The sequence below is a fragment of the Hoplias malabaricus genome, chromosome 17 (genome assembly GCF_029633855.1).
Source record: "Hoplias malabaricus isolate fHopMal1 chromosome 17, fHopMal1.hap1, whole genome shotgun sequence".
Classification (NCBI taxonomy): Eukaryota; Metazoa; Chordata; class Actinopteri; order Characiformes; family Erythrinidae; genus Hoplias; species Hoplias malabaricus.
In genome coordinates, this window is record NC_089816.1 from 8584821 (window position 1) to 8608108 (window position 23288).

At 38.6% G+C, this 23288-nt stretch overlaps 1 protein-coding gene across 1 annotated transcript; it reads right to left on the minus strand.

Moving 5' to 3' along the window:
- Positions 1–21: 21 nt before the first annotated feature.
- npm1b (nucleophosmin 1b) lies at positions 22–22010 on the minus strand. Its single transcript, XM_066649299.1, has 11 exons — positions 21903–22010; positions 21306–21388; positions 19386–19505; positions 16582–16675; positions 16325–16419; positions 15411–15490; positions 15193–15247; positions 11305–11388; positions 6045–6152; positions 4152–4226; positions 22–1630 (listed from the first exon to the last, which is right to left on the minus strand). The coding sequence occupies exons 1-11, from the start codon at positions 21952–21954 to the stop codon at positions 1586–1588; spliced, it is 891 nt and encodes a 296-aa protein (XP_066505396.1). The 5' UTR covers positions 21955–22010; the 3' UTR covers positions 22–1585.
- Positions 22011–23288: the final 1278 nt, after the last annotated feature.

Consider the following 23288-nt stretch of genomic DNA (forward strand, 5'->3'; position numbering starts at 1 on the left):
ATGGCACTGAGTCTGGACTGGTTTCATTTTATTCCTTTCGTTCTTATGAAATATACATAAAAAAAACAAACAAACAGGCATGGATATGTAGAACAGCTGTTGCCTAATACAGTATCTACCATCAAATTCATATAATTCGAATCATTATTCACTCATCAAACTCAAAGCGTAATACATCTTACATGTACAATGCTGGAGCTACAGTTGAAGATGGTTTCTGAGATCAGTTTCACAGCACTGGCATTCATTCTGACATAACAGATAGTAGTCAGTCGTGACTAGAGCTTGTTTAAGCCATCTCTTAGACGGCATGCACCTGGACTCTAAGATTTTGTCCAGGTGTTTAGGTGAGTATGTGCATGTGCACATTCGTGAGAGCAATGGGAACTCATCAGGAAATGTATTAAAAATGATCTACCCTACATAGCTCTATAATTAGAAACACAAGCCACAATTCAATAGCTGGACCTGGGTATTTAAGTTTCTCAGGATGTTTCTGGACTATGAGCCACTTCATTCCCCCGTTACAAATACTTAAAACAAAAAAGCATTCATGTTTAAAATCCCTTTTGAAAGAACATGAGTATGTACTACAAAATAAAACAGACACAATTACGACCTGTTAAGGATTAAGGGAGCACGTTGAAAAATGATAGTATGGTTATTAAATGTTTCTATAATAACCTCATTATATATTTTAGATACAATTAGTTACTGACTGGAGTGCATTTTTTGTCACTTTTGTAGGATATTCCTGTAGTGCATTAATACAATTAAACACTACAAAATGCACACTGCCCAAAATCAAAGTATTATAGGAACAACCTAAATCAATAACCGTCTTTCACCGTCTTTTGCTGGCAATAAAAACAATCTAACCTCTTATATGATCACTTTATATGACTCCAGTGCCTCAGGCAGTGATTCTCAGCTCACCATCTTTTCCAACCTGCAGCGTACTAAAGACAGAGAGCTATGGAACTCCAGCCAGACGCCATCCTCACAGGTACAAGGCCCACTGTGAGCCAGACGGAATCCTCGGTCAGACGGAACATTTAAAGCCAGACGGAATGCTCAGGACCAGACAGAATCTTCAGCAATATTTCAGCTGCCATGTTTGCACATTAAAATGAATAGCACTATTTACAGAACATTACTATAATTCACAGGAGAAAAACAAGAAAAAAAAGGGGGTTAAAAAAAGTTGGACAGAAGCAAAAAGCTACCTGGGAGATAAATTCAGAAACACTTTTTGTTTGAATTTAACAAAAAAGCACCTTTGAGTCTTACTGATTTTCCAGTAAGTATTTCAACTGAAAAACTGCCCTTATTTTATAGCTGTCTTACCATGTTGACCACCTCTGCACAGTTCTTCAGTTGTAGATCAATTTAAAGTATGGCCATGATCTCCTTGTCACTATTCAACGTTTTTCTACTTTATACTGTCTCATTGTGGGCAGAATGGACGGATTCCATTTAAGTGGAAGAGGCCAGAATTCACAGCTGAAAGCAGTCATTGGATATCCTTAGTCTTCTGGTACATGAGGGGACGCAAAAGGAGGCGGGAGAGCTGCAAATGCTGTCATTACTTCTTTAGTGTTTGTACAAAGTTCCAAAGGTCTTTGATCACCTGCAAGAGAGAGGGAGAGAAAAAAACAGACAGAGAGGGAAAAAAAGGAGAAAAATGATGAGTTAGTGAGACTGAAAAAGGGTCCCTCTCATGTGGCGACTCATTAAGTTGCTTAATAATTAGATCAGCATGACTCAGTTTTGACTAAAATAAGTCCACATTAGTACATGCCCAGGGGATAATAGAGGCCAGGAGAGAGAGGAGGGGTGGGCAAGTAAGACTTGTACATACCAGAACGTATGACTAGTACCTCTCTTTGACAGACGTCTCATATCTCTGCCTGCTGCCTGGACCAAAGTGCTTCCAGAACTGGTCTCACACACTCTCACACACACACCACCCGTTCTCCATCAGAGAGTACACCTGCTCTACTGCAAGTTTGGAATGACAAGGTTCTGGTGCACTAATGGATGCTCTGTTACACTGAGGCCACAATGCATCATCACACAAACCTCATTATAGATGAAGCTGACTCAGTGTGTACCCCTCCTAGAACACATGCGCGCACACACACACATCAATAAATGCAAAACACTCACACACAACCAGATGAGTACTGAATCGATGTAACCAACTCAACACAAACAGGTCAAAACAAAAACAGATTCCAGCAGTTTCATATAAACAGGGATATTCTGACTAACTAGACTTTCCAAAAAAATACCCCTATAATAATAATAATGATGATAGCTGTTGCTGGGATTCATGCAATATGGAATTTAAAACAAACAGATCTACATAGTAACATTCTGTTGCATTCTACATTGTATATGAACGTAAAAATGTGGGTGGTTGATTCATAATTATGTAGTTAGCTAATCGGGCGCTTTAATCAGACAATTTGAGGTATGGGTATTTTACAAATGTAAAGTATTGTAGTAAAGTATTGAGAAAAAGGAGCTTTTTCATTTATGGTGATACTGGGTAATGTTTCCATTGGCTGCATTGCTGCACTGGATGACCTTTCTAGCGCACTTTGACGGCAGAAGCAGTCGGTAAAACAGGGTTGCTGAGAGAAAATATGCTCATAGCAACGTAAATTTAGCCAATCAATATCCTCGAATCTGACATCTCAAGGGCACTTCATCTATTGCCCCAAGCAGAGTCAATCATTGACTAAGGACATCTGATGGTTATTGGTGATCTCTCATGGCACAGGATCCAGCAGCCTACAAATTCAATAACATCTCTCTCTTCTTCAAAATGAGCTTGAGAGGATACACACACAGCCTAGTTTCCTTTGTATATAGATACACTATTATCTAGCACCATACAGCACAATACATTCCTAAGACTGTCGCATAGCTTTGGTGTCCTACAGTATTTTAAACTATGTTGGAATTGTTGAAACTGACTATGTAGCAGAAACAGCCCCAACGGTCATTTGGCCTCTCGAGTGAGTGCGTGTGTGTGTTAGTGTGTGGTTGGGGGGGCAATCAAGTGTGCGCAAATGTGTTTGGGCAGCCGGTGTCTGTGTGAGTGCGCACAGGTACGAGGAAATTGTTGCAAAGGAATTCAAAGTTAGTGACATCTTTTCACACCTTTGTCCCTTTAGGGGAACTGTACTAAATCATTTGAGAAGTTATATTATTTTATTATGCATTATAGAGAGAATATTATTATTATTATTTTGCTGAAATATGCAGGACAGCGTGGGTGGGAGCAGACGTTAACCTCTAAGCTGCGGGCGGAAGCGGGACAGAAGCTGTTGAGTTTTTGGCGGGAGCAGGCAGGTGAGGGACGAACTCTAGCGTAATTGGTCCCGCACAGACCTCTACTATCTTTAAGAACCGGTATTTAGACTCAACTTCAGATAGGTTGTGTCAGCTGGATAGTGATTTAAAAAAAGCTTGCTGCAAGTTTGTTAGAGAGCCATTGTTTGCACAAAAGAACCTCAACTTCCTGTATTCCAAATACTGATTATCTCTGATTTAGCAGTAAATCTGTGAGGCCTTTAAGTTGCTGACGTGCCTGGTACCAACAGCATACCTCCATTCGGTTCCTTCATTAAAGCAAAAGAACACTTTACAGAGAACAGAGATTAAGAGAGAGCGAGTGCGAGTGAGCGAGAGAGAGGCTAAATAATGAACAGAGATGTTAGTCTTGGCAACTCCCTCCTCCCTTCTTTCTGTGCTGTGAGAGGGGCAGCCTTGGGCATATTTCATCCACTGCTTCGTAGGCAGCGAGTTGCACTGGAGAAATGAAAAAAACAAAGAGAAAGGACAGAGGGAGGAACAGGCCCTGTCAGACGCTCTTTAGCTCATGGCCCCACTGACTGTGAAAAGTCAAGATGCTAATGCACTTGTTGCACTTTTGTTTGAGAGCCTACTCATCTTTAGTGTAGAAAGAAACTCGATCTTTTAAATGGAGCAAGTTAAGACATGCTTTATTTATAGACCTCTTTACACCTACAACAAACTCTTAATGTCAAATTTGTATGAGGAATACGTGTTTAACTTTGATAGTAAATACATTTAGGAACAGAACAATCCGTACAATATACAAGGACAACAAAACTTACTTGTTTGTCTGATATCTTGAAAGAGAATTTGGCATAGTTCTCAAACTTCTGTTCCGTCTTTGGAAATGGCTTACCCTGTCCAGAAAAAAAAAAACACATTTAACAAAAAGTTTAATTTTCAACACCACTGAACCTCCGCTGAGCTTTGAAATCTTGATGATTTTCAGCCAAGTCAACACTCTGCTGAAAAATAGGGTCAACTGCCGGCTGTTGGATTTCCCGTACTCAGTTCATATTCATGCTCTATCTAGTCTTACTCAGTGTTCTTTATCTATGACTGCTGACACAAACGTAAAACGTCCATATCTACACACACTTCCATCAACTCAATCTAATGCTGCATTTCAAATGAAAACATTTTCGTTGTTTATTACTGTTAAGATTTGTGGAATACGTGCACAGAAAATGAGAAAATGTTGAGTGAGCATATGTTCAAATAATTAGCTCACTTTCTGATAATCCCCAGAGTATTACACTGCGGGCAGATAAAATCAGCGTACAACTTTAGAGACAGGATTCCGTAATGCCTGACGAATTAGTTGGACTTTAGAGGGTCAAGGTGATAGTGAGGATGATTACGATGATTACAAAGATCTCAGTGCGCAGTTGTCATCGTCACCGTCACTTTGATCCTCTATGGAGACCACTTGGCCAGGGGCGTTAATGCCCTGCTCCATTTGAAAACTGAGTGGTAAGCGGTCATCAGAGGTCACTGCAAATTAGTTTGTGGGGGGTTGATTGAGGAAGTGACTTGGATGACCCATGCTAGTTAATCCCAAAGCAGGTCCGATGGAATGAAGCAATCTGAACAGCAAAACACAAGGTCTGGCTAATAGGAAGCTTTATTAACAGCAACTGACACTTCTGGAGAGCAAACTTATTTACATCAAGACAAAGTCAGAGCATAGTTCATGGCAAAATGTGGAAAAAAAGTCACAGAATCTTAGAAACCTAAAATCTGAACTCATTTTTTCCATCTCAGTAGATTCTAACACCTCTCATCTTTGTTCTGTACTTCTTCTGACTCTCATTTGCTCAGAGAAGGGATCATAACACATGATCAGAACCTCACAGTGAAATCTGATGTTTATACCTAAAAAATCTCTGTATGGAACTCTTAGTTTAACAAAAATGCCATTTTATAATGTTTAATATTGTGGCATGTTTTTAACATAGCAGCATTGTTATCTGGTGTGTCTTCTGTTAGGGGTTTTCCCTTGCACTGGAGAGCAGGTTGTGCTGCCTCTCTAAACCACCTTTCCATGCTGCAGTTGTGCTATCACAGCTGAGTAAAAAGTGAGTAATGCAACTTGCCAACAAAATACTTAACTACAACCACATGAAAAACTGCAATTGCTCTAATCTTTGTGACATAGTAGCAAGTGTGCAGGCCGTTAAACATGTCTGATGAGTAACTGATTTGCCATAATTGATGTACTTTAACACTAATGCCACAATTATGTCTTACTTATTATTGGCCAGCTTTAAATTTTTGACTAATTTTTGCATTTGGACAAGAACCGAAACTTGTAAATTGTTAAGTCTTTGGTTTCTCAGCAGAAGGGTGAAGAATGCTTTACAAACCCTTTTTAGCGCTACATTTTAATTGCTGATAATGAACTTAAAAACCAAGTTTGAAAATGTAAAAATATATGGAGTTGAAAAATCAAGACAGAAAAGATCAATCAGTAAATGCATTCTAAATCTAAACATTTATGATGACTATCATCAGTACTAAATAAATAAAATACAAACCCTACCAATAAGCTTTGAATCACAATCTTTCAGAGGAAATATCTTAAGGGGAACCAGTCATTGTTTACGTCTGTATTACAGGTGTATGCTGCCAGTACAGTCAGTGGAAGTGGATCATGAATTAGTGTATATGTGCACCTCCTTAGCTGCAGTTGCTAGTCTGTCCTTGACCTCACTTATGCTGGGTATGCTGGGAGATTTTCCAGAAGGCCCTGCTCCAGTCTTATCTTTCCCTTTCTCTGGAGCCTGCAAATAAAGAAACAATTTTAGGTTACATTTCATTGCATTGGATTTTCATGAAAAGCAAACAGCCCCAATGCAGTGGTGCATATTTGGTCAATCCTTCTTTATTTATTTTAGAATTGTAAAAAAATCAACAAATATTTAGGGAAAGTGAGATTACTGGACAATTCACCACTTTAATTAACCTTAAAATTTTACGTTTCTTTTTTTTAAATGGCTAATGTCCATTAAACTATATAACCATCATACAGACTAGCAGAACTTAAAAACTAATTATAAACGAGAAATAAATAAACACGAAAGTGACACTGCTGATCCATCAGTTGTGCTGTTCCATGCTTTGAAAACTTCACAGGAGAGATTGTATGTGTGGTGCTGCCAGGAATCAGTCATTAAAACCAAACTAAGTCTAAGAGCCATGCACTACTCAGTTCTATTAACTAATGGCCAAGTCAAACCCAGCAAGGGAACTGGAGTTGGATTAAAGAGAAAAAGGGGCACAGAATTCTCCACTAATGACATGACAGCACCTTCTGATAAATATGGCGGGGTACAAATTATCCTTTTATTACTTCCAAGCAGGAGAGAACAAGCCCAAACCATTCAGTGGCAGAGAAGGGAAGGGACTCTGCCAAGAAGAGGACTGAAAGGGTTGTTTTTCAGTGTCATCATCCTTGTTTCCCAACATCCCAGGTCAAGAGAGGTGACCTGGGGTGGTGAGAGACTCGATAAAAAAAATAAAAAAAAACCCCACACACAACCAGACCCCTGCGGAAACCATTAAATGTGCATATAATTGGAATGTTGTATCATTACAATATCATTTTTCCAGTAGAGAATGTTTATTTTTCTAGCAAAACAATTTAAGAAGAGGTGCTCTGCCTAACATCAAATAACTGTATGTCATCAATAATTACCTAGTAACAGGATGACCTAGCTTGAAAAGCAATAACTAAAAAAAAACATTGTTAGGAGAAAAACTTAGACTACACTGAACACACTGGTTGTTATTCTACGACCTGTTTGACAAACATTTTAGAAGTATTTACACTTAATATTGAGATGACTGAGAACACTGGCATTGCCCAGTTCCTACACACAAGCAAACATGCATATTTTGTGCATATGACAAATTTGACACTCGCTCGCTCACACACACACGCGCACACACACAAACACACACACACACACACAAACAGGGCTGTGTTTGACACAAGCAATAGCCTGTTCTTACATGCTACACAGCCTGGAATCCACTGATTGCAGGGTGATGGACAGAGCCTTGTTTTTCCAACAAGAAGATCAGGGGATTGAAAGAGAAAGAGCACGAGTATCGATTATGGGGAAGCAACTGGAACTTCTAATGTCCTGACTTGCTTTGCTAAACCAAAACATAAGCCACACAGTCTACACAGAGAAGTCTTAAACATAAAGGGTGAAGCAGAATCTTAAGTGACTAATGGCTGAGGATGGAAGGAGAGAGGAAAATGTCATCATCGTTGTCTATCCCTCATCTGAGAAAGAAATAATCCTCTTTCTCCTTTTAAGATAGACGCTTGTGTCAGATCAAAAGGTATCAAATTAAAGGACAAATGCACACATACACGCAGACACACATGCTCTCACAGTGCTGGCTATTGGCCACAGAGGCCCGGTGTGGTGTAGTCATTATAAAGCTTTTTTTTTTCCTTCTTAGAAAAGGACAGCTGTGGAGCAGAGACAGCTGATAGGCAGAGAGCAGCCAGCTTTTTAATCTGCGCCAGACGCTGATTACAGATGCCACAGGACAACACTTAATCACTAGCACGCCAGCATTTGATGTAATCGTCCATCCTCAGCACGCACACACACACACACACGACACGTCAGCATGTCCTCTTTGACACCGTTGCCAGTTTATGTAGGCTTTTTAGAGGATGTATCCGAGAGCACCACTCAGAGCCTAAACAACGGTTTCTTTACAAACCAAAATCTGTAACACTGACTGGAATAAGATTATGTGACTCTGCATATTTTAAGGGATGGGTAATTTTTAAACCTGCATCACACATTTCTGATTGAAACAACATTTTCAGAGATTTGCTCCCTGGTGCACAGTAACATAACCAAACATTAGAAGACTGTTTTGAAGCAAGCAAAAGTCAATGTTTAAGGCCTGTTTCTGATGTAATACATTTGGATTATCAGCCAGCTAAAGCCTACATGCGTTAGACATTCACAAATGCAGCAGAGTGGAACAGCAAGCTTAACCTGGAAATGTATACACCTGATTAATGTTAAGTTTTAATTACTGGACAATCAATATTTCATTAGATATTCGTTTTGCATGGTCAAACTGGGATTTATCCGCATTTTATTTAATCCATTAACATGTCGCTCGTGTGTGACCTGAAGAACACATTTTATTTCCAATATTTAGTTACAAGTTCTAATAGGCCAATAAGGATAATTTCACTTGACTGTCAGTGTAAATGACCCAAAAATGTCTCCTCATGACATGCAATGCGTTTTAACTACTACAGATCATGATAGACATAAGTAGTCTATATTTTATAGAGAGCACTATTGTTGTCTCAAAGTTAGGGGGGGAAGGAAAAAAAAAATGGCCTGCCAGTGACATTGGCTTCTGATCACAACTTATAATTAGCTCAAAATGTTGCAATCACAAGAGCACATGACATGCATTTTATGAGCCTACCACCTGTTCAGAAACAGAGACGTCATTCATCATCTGCTCTGCATCACCATCACCAAAACCATCCAAACCCAGATAGAGGCACAGTAAACCATGCTTTATGTTCTTAAAAATATGTTTCCCAGACTGTAGAAGTGCAGTATATTTCCAAACTGGTAGAGAGCATGTCATGCTTAAATATAGCACCTGCAGGACCCTACGCTTCACTGTTCATTGTACATTATTTGTGGAACATCATACAAACGATCTGCAATGGTCATGAAGCAGAGGGTGTTGAGTGTTAAGGAAAAGATTGTCTGTTGCTCTATAATCACAAAGCACTGCATTTCCGCTCTCCTCGGGGTTTGCAGAAACATCAAACACCCAGCCCTAATGAGGACTAATGGTAGAGGAGTGGCCAACCGGAAATGGGGAGGGGGTGTCTAAGGGTAAGAGTGTGAGTGTGTATGTTTGTACAAGCTTCAGATGTAAATGAATTTTCCCGTCACAGTTGTTTTAAAAACTACAACTTTTGTAAGACATTTTGAATAATACTACTGTTGTGATACAATGATCAAGCACGCCAAGTATAGGCTTTATAAGACGACAGTCAGAACTGTTATTAACACAGTCAACCTATCTTAGACTAACTTTATAAAAAATTCCAAAACAATATCACATCCTCAATTTGTTGTTGTTATTATTATTAGAACCAAACATTTTTCTTTCTATGATGCACTGCAGCATTTCACCACCATGTGAACGTGGAAGGAATTTCTGATTCTGTCGTGCTTCTCAACAGCTTTGTCAATCAAGAACTTAACGACAATACATATCAGACCTCTGCACTTTTATCAGTTCAATGATGATAATAAAATTAATTAAAACATAAATCAGTTAGAGTTCAGATTTGAACACTTCCCGTAATGTGTCCAACTCCATCGCCACAAAAAATAAAAATGGAACAAAAACGCAGAGCAAAATCTGTAAGAATTTTAACTTGAAATGTGAATCCCACTGTGAAAAACATTTGAAAAATGACAGTGAAACCCTTGACCACTTAGATCCCGTCAGGTCCGAACCAATATTTCAGGTTCCCATTTTAAAGAATAAATGGAAATAAAATGGTTAAACCTTAAATACCTATATAGTACATACATATACACTTTTCCTGTTTATAACCATTTATAAACAATTATAAATCTAATATTTCATACTTAGGATTCAAGTCAGTGACAGCACTTTACACAAGGCAGAATTGCAATATTTAATTGATCACAAAAAATATCAGCTGTGTAGAGGGACGACTGAATAATGCTGAATAATTTTCTGAATTCAGGTATCAGAATCATTACTGTGAAAAGACGGCCCCAGGCTTCACCAAGTAATTAGCACTCCTCACAACAAGGATCTAATAAGGTGCTTATTGTTAAGTCAAGTGAAGTGACACCAGAAGCAATATGAAACCAGATTAGGAGGAGTTTATTGCTGTGTACTTATGTTGTGTGGTCATGTGTGTACACAAACACATAAACAAAGTAGGTGTTAAAAGTGGTCTGAATGCCTCCAAGCAGATGTCAAGTCTGTCCTGAGGGAGTGACTTAAACAGGTCAGATCTGCTGATCTATGAGAGGAATTTATAGCCCTTTTTTGTGCGACAATCCTTAATTTCTACTTTCGTAAAGGATGTTAACTGCTTCATTGCAGGTAATTGGTGACCAGGTACCTTTAGCAGCTATAGGCTTGTTTAACATACAAAGCCTGATGGACATTTAGGCACCTTCTCACCTCTAAGGTCCTTAAAGAATTTTAAAGTCTTCATTACTATTGTGGAAATAATCTACTCCATCCTGCTATGTATATCCTCTAAAACAATGCTCATTCCTTATAGCATCCCCATCAACAACAGTTCATCCACACACCTAAATGTCTACTGGGAAAATGAAGTATAGCAAATGTATTTTAGATCCAGACAGTCAGTCATTCTGCCAAAGCTCTGGGGCTTGCAGACAAGTTTGTTTTAAAGAGCAGACCGCAAACGACCCTTTAAATTGGATGTTTTGGGATCTGAGCCACCAGCAGCTCTTTAGAACGTTTTGCGATTTCCTCGCCTGGGAAAAAAGTACAGGAGAGCCCCAGGTTTTTTCATGCACTCAAAGAACACTCTTTGTGCTGAAATGTCAAGACAGTTTCTGTATATTATAAATGATTATTAAAACTGTAGTTTGCTATTTTAAACACACGAAGAAAATGAACAACAAGTGGATTTGGGAACTCAATGTCCTGGAAGTCTCTGCTTGACGTTTGCTAATCAGTTTGAACACTGAATGCGGTTATTGTTTGTCAGTGGTATTTTTACTACTCTGATGTAGCTGCTGCTTTAGGGATTATTTTTGTGGCTAACATCTAACAGGCAATAAATTATTCCATATTGGTGAATCTCTATCTTCAAGAAACTGTAGTTTACAATATTCTACGCACCTGGCTTTGTGGCTTCCCTGGTTTGTTGTCTTTTTTCCCTGGTGAGCCATTCTGTTTACCTGCATCTTTGTTTTTCACTGGGTCCTGAGAAAAAATAGACAGCAGAAGACACGTCAATCTTTCTTTCCTGTGCTAAACATTTAACATGTGTCACACAGGGCTGAGTTAGTCGATAAATGTGTATTTGATTCTCGCAGATGGTCAGCTGTTTCCTCATTGCTTTTTAATATTTCTATTAGAGATGTTACAAGAACCGATACTACGGTTCTGAAAACAATACAGTTCTTGCTCCCTGTGGTACCGGAGGTACCGAAGATTTCACAGATCTCCCAGGCCACACGAGGTCACCATAAAAAGCTTACATTAAAATAACACCACCAACATGAAGAATGGCATTAGCAGAAGCCCACTGGCTGGGGGGGGGGGGGGTAAAATAAAATAAAATAAAAAAATTACATATGGAAATATTTAGCGTTTGAGTCCGAAGACCAAACAAAAGTGCTGTGTCACGAAGCCTGAAGAGCCCAGAAGTGACACTCACACAAAGCATGCCAGCACTTACGGCTGTTCCCTTCAAAACTAGACAAAATTTTTATCTTACCGGCAAACCATTCATTAGTAACACTCAAGTTTATGTAAAGATTACTGGCAAAAGGTTTACAAAAAGTAAAACAATAAGAATTATCCAGTGTAGCTTAGGCGCTCGGCTTTCCAGCGACACATCAACAAAGTCTGTAGACGAATCAGGGTCCAAGTTATGGCGATGCACACCCAAGGACAAATACAGACCCATGTTTCAGCAGAGCCTAACTAGGCAGCGCGAAAAACTAAAACCGGCAGCTAAAAGCTCAACAAACAATAATCAAGACAATAAATATGTTTTCAAAACTTAGATTTCTTTCACTAGCTGCCTTTCTGCCACTAAGACTATTTAAATACAGGGGGGATATGAGCGAAGTTGCCTCGCTCTACAGCTAATCAGGGTGAGGCTCCCACCTTCCAACACGTCTGACATTTAAAGGGGTAGAGTACTGTGTTAGAAAAAAAATTAATAAATTGCACCTTTTTTCCTGGAAAAAGACTTTTAAATAAAATAATTTATTTAATTGGGTTTTTTTTCTTGTGGTATCAAAGTTGGTCTCAAGAATCTTAGTGATTCTTGATAAATGTCTGGTATCGTGACATCCCTATTGTCTATGACACAGGTTACTGCCAACAGCTTGCAGTGCACTAAAGTAAACAGATCAAGCAATATGTCTCATTGCATGTAGTCACAACATACAAGAAGAAAATCACCTTTTGACAAAGCTTTGACAGACACTGATGCTGTGACAGGCAGAAGAGATGAGACTAAAACAAATTGTGATTAGTTGAGCAATCAAGAATAATCTATGGATTCACAGATAAAAAAACAACAACTGTAGTTTAAACACTGCAGCCTTTAAGTCTAAAATAAATAAGCCCCTCAGCTACAACACTTGTAGGTCAGAAAGAGCTTGTGACAGTGCCCTAATTTCCTGATGTTCTGTCTAACTTGTTCTTTATCTGTGTAACTAAACACTCTTTTATGATCTTTTAGGAAGGTTGTCGGTGAGGAGTGATAAAAGTGTTCAGTAATTTGTGAAGTGTGTAGCCTGTCGAGTCATGGCCTAGAGGGTCTATACACCACTGCCACTCCTCAGCCCTGTGGGGTAAGAAAGACTAAGAAAGGGATGGAGAGAAACTAACAGAAGACCAACACAAGGCATTCAGCAGAGAACAAGAAAATAACAATGGGGAAAAGAGCCAAAGAGGCATGCAAAAGACTAAATACGGGGAAATGGGGAGAAACAATTGGAGAGTGGAGAGTAAGATTATGGATTGAGGGATCAGAAAGAAATAAGATAAAGAATGGGTTAAATGAGTGTTAGACAGAGATGTTCAGCTGTCATTCCCCTAAGGGCAGGAATCAACACTCACAAAGCAGGTATGCACTTACAAGCCTTTGATCTCCTCTCTCTCTCTCACCCCCCCCCCCCCACACACACACACACACTTACCCCTAAACATTTATGTCAATTGTAAATCAGAAATATCCCTCTGAATTTAATTGAGGAACTAATTTGGAATAAATAAATTAATAAAACAACCCTATACAAATGCAGGACCAGAGCCATATATATGCCACACAAATTTGGTTCCTAGACTCCCCCCTACACAACCTAAACACAAAAGGCAGGTGCTGACTGAGACTTGGGGACAAGAGTGAATGTCTGGAAAGGTGGGAATGGATGAAGTGAGTGAGAGATGAGAGGAGAAGGTAAGAGAGGAGAGAAAAAAGGGTGTTGATAAGTCTCATGCCTTCTTAAGGTATAAGGTGCAGATACAGGCTGCATGTGTCTGGCTGGTCAATAGGCATTTAGCCAAATTACAGAGGACTCCGGTTGTTATGCTCCAGACAGCAGGCTTCCAGCTCAAAAACAGATGGGCACAGGGGCCAAATCTAAAGTCCTGCACCCCACTAAAATCACAGCCCTGATGATGCTTATAATGTTAAATGAACTGTACACTGATTAATTGCACAGTGCATTGTATTTAAGACAAACGAGCAAGAAAAAACATTCATAAAAACTGTGGTCTAATTAAGCATGTATAACATATCATTGTGGAAGTTATTTCTTGATAATTTGAGTTTACATTTTGTATATGCATATATTTTATATTAATCACATATTTTCTATACACTTAATACACATGTAATGCACACACACATATATATATATATATATATATATATATATATAAAAAATCATACTGCTCTGCTGTGTGAGAGCCTAGAGTAAGTAACAACTTGTGACAAAATATGTTGAGAAGCCTCACTGTAGTCTATAAGAAACCGATAGAAGAGCATGATGCAAAGAACATTTCCAGAACAAGGGCTCATATACAGTACTAGGGGGCGCCTGCTACGAGAGAATAGAGTTCAAGGCCAGACCTGAGTTTGGCCTTGAATTTAGCATTTAGAATTTAGCCTAACACTTAAAAAAAAATGCTACGTCCAGATTTGTAAATACTGGTAGATGTGTTAGGAATACAGTCACTGGTGACACAAATAATGAAGTAACACATAATCCAAGAAAACTATGGTGTTTTAATCTAAGATTGTTTTATGACCTAATATAAATCATGTGATTTGGGAATAATGGTGTATTGATCTAGGATTACTGTAGAGTTGGGATGGATAAGAAGGAGCCAGCTGTTGGCCATAAAGGGTTGAAAAATATGTGAACATTTCTGATGTGTTTAGTCATGCTTGGACAGTCTCAGGCCAAATCATGATTAGTTCTTTTTTGTTTGTTTTTTGAAAGGCTTATGTCTTTAAAAAAAAGTAATTTGTGACTTTTTACTGTCACTTCCTGGTGTTCCAAGTCTTGGGTTGCCAGGATTTTTCCAAAACATAAATGGTGCCATGACCCAGATATCACTGTGAACCTTGGGGACCACCACAACCCTCTGTGGCTTGAGCCTGGCACCATGGGCCCATAAGTTCTTTAAGTGTGCCTGGCCATGGCTGCCTGGTCTCTTGGGGACCCAGTGCTATCAAAACCAAAAGGAAGCATTCCATTTGAGCTGATAGCTTTTCAATGACAATGCTGAAAGTTGCTGTGAGAGGCATCATAAGGGCATAGAGATAAAAAAAAATTGTGTGTTAATGGAATAGCTGAGATTGTAAGGATTGTGTTTATTAAAATAAAAAAAAAAGTAAGAATGAGTATTTGAAACTCTTTTACATGTTCTCATACACTTTTTTTTGTCTAAAGCAGACACTGGCACCTACTGGCCACTCAAAATACTCATGTTCTCAAAGTAAAAAAAAAACAAAAAAAAACACAATAACAAAAAACTTACTTTCTTTGTGGATTTCAAAGGTTTCTTTGAAGCTGCTTTGTCATCTTCATCATCACTAAAATACACAAAATATTTTAGTATATGCAAGTGCTGAAGAGCATAATGAAAATAATATTTAGAAACCATAACAAATGCAGTGTAGTTAAATTGGATGTTTCATGTTCACAGCTATCAGCTATGCAAAATCTCTCTCAGTTAAATTCATAAACATATCTCACTCATCAGTGTCATCATCTTCACTGTCATCATCGTCGTCGTCGTCATCATCATCTTCATCTGATTCCATTTTAAGCTTTTTCTGTAGAAAGGAAGAAGTAATTACTACAAAAATGACTTAATTTTAAAATCTTCAACAAATGAATGTGCTGGCCCCTAATCACTGGTGAAGAAAAAAAACTCAGTGGTAATACTGGGCTTAGAAAGAAGAAACTATTTGACGTTGTTCACCACATGCCTTTAAAAAACATGCAGATTGTTGGACAATTCTTTCCTATACTTTTACCATCCTTGGAATTAACAGTTTTCATGATGCACTCTTGATAAAAGCGCACATGCTTTTATTGTAATACACTCATATAGTAATGTCTCTGCTTTTATTTACTGACATACAAGTCCGTTGACTCTGAACACCAATTCCTGCTGCGGCTCCTGCATACGTTTAATCATGTTTAAAATTTTGACCCTCAAGGTGACAACTGAGACAAGTCAGGGTGAAAGAATCCGAACTTTTGGAGATGACTCTCAATCACTACATTCATTTTACTGCAAGTTTAGTGCCACAAAATCATGTTTTCTTGGAGAGTCCACTGAGATCAAATTTATTTATCCAGTGTTCACTGCTAAATTAGCATCTCTCAGCTCACAATATTTTAAAAAATGTAACCATAGCTAACTTTATTCCTCAATATCATGGTTTTAAAAATTAAAACAAGCAGAAATTCACTTTCTGTACCCTTTTTTGTAAACTCAGCTAAACTCAGCTGTTTTGTTGCCAATTGCTTGTTCTCAGATTTAAAAATAGCTGGTTGTGGATATCCTTAAAACAACGTGAATGTTTGCTGTTTATCTGCGATAAACACAGTACAACTAACCAACATTATTTAGTCACACACGCAAACACACACTTGTTTACCTGTGGCACTTTCCCAGGCGCCATGCTGGATGGTCTCTTCACCGGGGATGTGTTATTCTCCTCTTCTTCTTCCTCATCATCAGATTCCTTCACACCTAATAATGATAAAGGTCACACCATGCTAATGTACACTTACAAAATGCAAGTTACACGATATATCAGTCAAATCATGACATATTTAAACTACCACTTAAAATATAATAAGCATGAAGCATATAAACATTAACTGTTCAATGTAGTAGCGAAACACAACTTACTAACAAAATGTTGCCCGCTGATGTAGACTGGGCCAGCACCAGACTGCAATCGAAATGAAACAGGAGGCGTGACTTCAAATCCCCCTAAACTTAACTGGAGAAAAAAAAACCTTGTTAACCAAATACAACATAATGTCTCATGTTCACAACCATAAGCACACCTTTTAAATTCAGCAAAGCAGAAATATCAGCAAAAAGGCATTCGTGAAATGAATGAAACAGAAGACACAAATAGAAGTGTTGGCTTCATAGGATCCACAAGGCATCAATTAAAACAAAGTGAAAAACCTTAGCATCCTTAAATGTGTCAGTATATTTATCCAGCAGTAACTCTTCAAATATTCAAAGAATCAACTGACGTTTGTTTATCTAAAGATACCAAGAACACATTTTAAAATCCTGAGCGTATCAAAAATAAGACTATTGGTCTTGGTGCATTCTCATTATAACATACCAGCAATTCTCAGACACACAGAGCAAACAAACTGTTCCTCAGAACAATGTTGAGCAATCCTGGAATTTCAAGGCGAAGCCAGATTGTGAATGAACATACCGCAGTGTCAAGTATGAGTATTTGTTTCCATAGCAACTGGATGTAAACAGCTGATGGCATGTGAGGATGTTCTGGCTAATGTTAATATGATAGCTATGTAATTACATAAAATGGTAAGACACCCAGTGCATTCCTCCAAAATCAGCACATAACTGTTTCGGTACAAAGGAACTAATTGTTTTCTGATTACAAGGCGTGTAATTAAAGTTTATTAAATTCAAATTATTTTTTTACCAAGTATATTTAAAAGAGGTGTTTCTCTATATAGTGAGATATACTGGCTCTTACTGTGAGGGGTTATACAACACTGTGCAAAAGCCTGCAAAAAATCTGCAATCCAACTAAAAGGTTTCTGCTCTTCTCAAACCAGTGGACAGGCCAACACATATTTCCCAATATAAATAAATAAATAAATACGCAAGCAGAATACACTAGTACACTACATAATGAAAAGGTTGGTATTATTAATGCATTAATGCATCGTTTTCTGTTAAATTAACTTTTTTTTTTAAAGAGTTAAATTAAATTGACATTTTTGAAAACTTTGCTCACTGAACAATGACCGGTCCACACACTCCCACATAAGTATGTAAACTCTGATTTCTGTCAGTGCACAAACATAAGGCATAGCATTCTTTCCTATTATGTATTCAGATGTTCGCGTTAGCTGATGTTAATGACGTCATGGAGAGTGTTCACTTCTGCCCTTATGATGCCCTGAAATGATCTGTCAATCATGACTCGACCAGCTTCAGCAGAGCAGGAATTTTTATGAGGCACATTCTTCCAGCATCATAAAATGCATTTCTCAACAAGCAGACATGGCTTTGTGAAAACAAAAGTGGTCATCTGCAACAGGGCCAGATCTATGTGGTTTAACGTCAGATCATGTTTAACAGTTAACGTGTTAACCATTAAAATAACAGCTGTGTTGCCACCACCCACAATCTAGAGTCTGTAGGTAGAATTTTCATTAAGGAATTTTAAGGCTGCCCCCTACAGGGTGTGTTCCTCCCTTGCGCCCAGTGATTCTGGGTAGAATCCTCCTAACCCACCACAACCCTGAAATGGACAAGAGGTCACAGACAATGAATGAATGAATGAACGAATGAATTAATTAATTAATTTTAAGGCTGCTCCTAGTTTTTTGTTTCATGGATTTAAGTTTTGGACAAATGTGTAGATGTGAGTGACAGATGACAGATTTGGCATTTTGAAAATATTTACTGGTATAACGATAAGTTATGCTACAAACTGGGCACAGCCATGGCCTAATGGAAGCCTAAAGGTTAAAGGAGCAGGTTTGGGACCGGACATTTGCTGATTCGATCCCCACGGCTGACAGGAAAATTGTGAGTGAGGCAAGGCACCCAACCTCCAACTACTCCATAGGTGCTGGGGATGACTGCCCACTGCTCAGAGTGAGTGTTCATTGCCACTAGTGCACTAGTGAGTGTGTGTGCATGATGGAGTGAATGTGTTCACTTCCACAGATGGGTTTATGTGGAAGACATTTTGTGTTGTACTTTGTACAATGAGCAGTAATTTCACATTTCATTTTATTTCAATGACCAGTAGTTTCACATTTAATTTAATTTTATGAATATTGTGAGTACTTTAACACCCCAACCAACTGCATGTTTCATTTTAGAAAGTGCATATTTAGGCCTGTATACCCGAATGGTGCAGTTCACCTCTTAAACGCTAATAAAAATAAATGCATTGTTGAGTTTCACAGTGTTTACAGCTGGTTACAGCATGGCCCAAGCAGTCCATGTCAGAAACACTACATATGAATACGAATATACATAAATACATCAATTATCTAATTTTGCTCTGTTGCCAATCACTACAGACGAGGAAGTACAAATTACCTCAGTTTAAATAAAAAAAAAAATCAATTTCAAGACCTAAGAGTCTTTTTTTTGCCTTTTATTCTTTAATGTAAACTCAGTCACACATCATACACTCATTGTGCCATATTTTACAACCCCATTTTCCTATAAGGACAGCAAAGCTGCAAGGTGTTGCAGTTTTTAAACTTATGCACCATTATGCGCAAATAATGTGGCTGAAACTAAATTTGTAACAGTTTAGCACGTCATGAATAACTTACAACAATAATTACTTAACTAATTTTAAAACCATTCAAACAGAAGCTACACAATATCCACAGAAAGATAAAATTAAAAAGAATCAAGTTTTATTTAGCATGCACTAAATTGATGCACCAGCAGTAAATATCACTTACAGAAGGCAGAATAGATGGCTTCAGCACAGCAAGAGGGATTTTGGTTGTCTTGCCATCATACGTGACTCCCTCTATCTCCACTGTATGGAACTTATCCTCTGCTTCTGCACCAAGGCACACCTGAGATAACAAATATGCATTGGAATTACATAATGCAAAATAGTCAAAAATAGGTAAAAGCACACTTTAGACACAGTGTTATGGCATATCGTGACCCACAATTTTAATGCCATGAAAATTAAGCAGCTAAAGAATGTAAATTAACCAAAAAAATAATTATTTTGCTGTCCATACATACACAAACACACACACATATATATATATATATATACACACACACACACATACATACATACATACACATACACATACACACACGGGTTGGACAATGAAACTGAAACACCTGTCATTTTAGTGTGGGCGGTTTCATGGCTAAATTGGACCAGACTGGTGGCCAGTCTTCATTAATTGCACATTGCACCAGTAAGAGCAGAGTGTGAAGGTTCAATTAGCAGAGGGTAAGAGCACAGTTTTGCTCAAAAAATTGCAATGCACACAACAGTATGGGTGACATACCAGAGTTCAAAAGAGGACAAATTGTTGATGCATGTCTTGCTGGCGCATTATGTCTTTGTGATGTATCAAGAGCCACGGTATCCAGGGTAATGTCAGCACACCACCAAGAAGGACGAAACACATCCAACAGGATTAACTGTGGATGCAAGAGGAAGCTGTCTGAGAGGGATGTTCGGGTGCTGACCCGGATTGTATCCAAAAAACATAAAACCACGGCTGCCCAAATCACGGCAGAATTAAACGTGCACCTCAACTCTCCTGTTTCCACCAGAACTGTCCGTCGGGAGCTCCACAGGGTCAATATACACGGCCGGACTGCTGTAGCCAAACCTTTGGTCACTCATGCCAATGCCAAACGTCGATTTCAATGGTGCAAGGAGCGCAAATCTTGGGCTGTGGACAATGTGAAACGTATTGTTCTCTGATGAGTCCACCTTTACTGTTTTCCCCACATCCGGGAGAGTTACGGTGTGGAGAAGTCCCAAAAAAGCGTACCACCCAGACTGTTGCATGCCCAGAGTGAAGCATGGGGGTGGATGAGTGATGGTTTGGGCTGCCGTATCATGGCATTCCCTTGGCCCAATACTTGTACTAGATGCCATGTACTGAACCACTGCCAAGTACTGAACCATTCTGGAGGACCATGTGCATCCAATGGTTCAAACATTGTGTCCTGAAGGCGGTGCCGTGTATCAGAACGACAAGGCACCAATACACACAGCAAGACTGGTGAAAGATTGGTTTGATGAACATGAAAGTGAAGTTGAACATCTCCCATAGCCTGCACAGTCACCAGATCTAAATATTATTCAGCCACTTTGGGGTGTTTTGGAGGAGCGAGTCAGGAAACGTTTTCCTCCACCAGCATCACGTAGAGACCTGGCCACTATCCTGCAAGAAGAATGGCTTAAAATCCCTCTGACCACTGTGCAGGACGTGTGTATGTCATTCCCAAGACGAACTGACACTGTATCGGCCGCAAAAGGAGGCCCTACACCATACTAATAAATGATTGTGGTCTAAAACCAGGTGTTTCAGTTTCATTGTCCAACTCCTGTGTAAACACACACACAGGGAGAGAGATTAAGAAAATTCTTTACAGAAATATAAAATTAGAAATGGGGTGACTTTATCTTATAGAAGACCTAGGCTTACACACAAAGTACAGTACAGACAAGTGTCCACTAAGCTGCTCAATTCTGACACCCATACGACTAAAACAGTGATACATATTTGTATTCAATAAATATTCTTTATTCCGCAGGAATATACATAACCAACCCTGACCATACAATTACAGGTTTAGAATACAGTTATGTAAAGAAAAGATAAAGTTCGAGATACCGATTTGAGTGACAGCTGGTGGTCAGCTTCATCATCATCTAGTTCCACTTTGTACTCCTTCTTATCAGACTTCAGAACACAACCTATTACAACGAAAACAGAACAAGAGAAAATAATAAACTTAAATATAAAATCAAGCACAGCCACGTAAGGACTATGGCCCATATCTGTCTGTTTTAATGTTTTGTTTCACACTGAATGTTTCGTTGTTCTCCTAATAGGCTGTGGGTATAATAATCCATAACGTCAGTTTTCTTTAATAACCACATTCTACCTCATTCCACAAAGTAGTATTTCAGAATTAACTGATAACTTTTGATAACTAACTGTTACTTATCGCTCATTTTAGACAGGCTTCATCCTTAGCTAATAACATCTGCTTAAATCCTCGGTGGTAGACCCCTCTGGTCAAAACAGTACACAAAGGCCCACTGGAATAATACGATACCTAGCATGCTAGCTAGCAACAACACTAAGAAGTTACATTTCTCTCCAAATATCCTTAAGGCATAACACCGGCTCCTATACTGGTGAAACAGGAATGATACATAGCATCATACGGTTATGCTAATAATAATGTATGTAACGCGCTCTCACCAAACAAAAACATCTGAGGTCTGCTGAGGTCTGGGATGCTGTCTTCTGCCATTTTTGCGCCAGAAACGATGACTTAAAAAACGTCATGGCTGCTATTGTGATTGCAAGCTCCATCAACCAATCAACAGGCAGGACAACATGCCTCAAAGATATATTGTCCAATAGAATTGTGCCTCTGGTATAGGACCCGCCTATGTAACTTATATTTTATTTATTTTAACACATACGATTACAAAGATACACTTCAAAACCTTACAGATATATACATGTACCGTTACCACCCGTCATCAAATCATCATATTCACCGTCATATGTTGAAAACATGTCTGTTGAAAACAAGAATAATAAAATGTAAGTTTACAGAATAAACTATGCTTTACCAAAGAATGCACGATCCTGCCCAAGATTATTGTTAATGTTTTAATGTCTATTTAAAAAATGGGTAAATATTCTATCTATGAGTGTTATCATTTTGGTTTTTCTTGGGTCACAGGTAAAACGGGTGTCCACCAGGTGGCGGCAGTAAAATACAGATGTTTCTCCCGCGTCCTGCAGTTTCTCCACCATTCAAAGACAAGCGCAGTGGACATACTTTGTTCTGTAGATTCATTTGCTGTTTTAGATGTTCTCTGTAACTGTGTAATGTGGAACAGATTGTGGTCCCCACAACGTGAGTGAAACACACATGTACCCATCACATATACCTAATTGTTTGGAGGCTTACCATTAACTTTTCCATATGTACTACTAGCCTAAATTTAACTCAGCCTTAAAACATGCATTCACCTTGTAGTATAATGAATTTTATTGCAGGGAGAAGTTACTTACACTATAATTACACACAGGCGCGGGCTCGTTTGTTTCTATTAGTTGAGGGACATTATTAACTTGATTAATTAGCCCCAAACTTATTCTCACATTTTAGCTTTTAAAATTTTAACATCCCCCCAGAAGCAAATCCACACAACACGAGGGTGTAAAGAGTCCCAAAACACGGCTTTAGTGCTTTAAAAGGAGCATTTTGATTTGCTGAATATCATTCTCCTGCTGATGTGAGCCTGCACATGTGTCCATATTAGAACTGGCAGAAAAGTTTCGTCACATAATTGATTATGAAGATTTGCCATTATTTGTCATGAATGATATATTCAGCTTGTTGTTTAAAGAAAACACATATCGATATTTTTGTGAGAGGATCATCCCTGACTATGCTGGGGTTGTAGTGTGTGAAAGATTCGAAAGAGCTCTTCATGCTTGACCTGCAGATCCACAGACCTGTTTGTGCAGGTGAAGAGAAACACACGTAAACAACCAAACACTTCTGTATGTGAAGCATAGAAGGTGTGTCTTGTGTGTGTGTGTGTGTGTGTGTGTGTGTGTGTGTGT

What these genes read in the sequence shown, in the direction of transcription:
- npm1b (XM_066649299.1), bottom strand. Translation starts at nt 21,954, where the DNA reads ATGGCAGAAGACAGCATCCCAGACCTCAGCAGACCTCAGATGTTTTTG. An exon ending in AGCCATCTATTCTGCCTTCT is followed by an intron (nt 16,676 to 19,385) that starts GTAAGTGATATT and finishes TTTTTTCTCCAG; the next exon opens with TTAAGTTTAGGGGGATTTGA. An exon ending in CAGGGAAGCCACAAAGCCAG is followed by an intron (nt 6,153 to 11,304) that starts GTGCGTAGAATA and finishes CTTTATTTGCAG; the next exon opens with GCTCCAGAGAAAGGGAAAGA.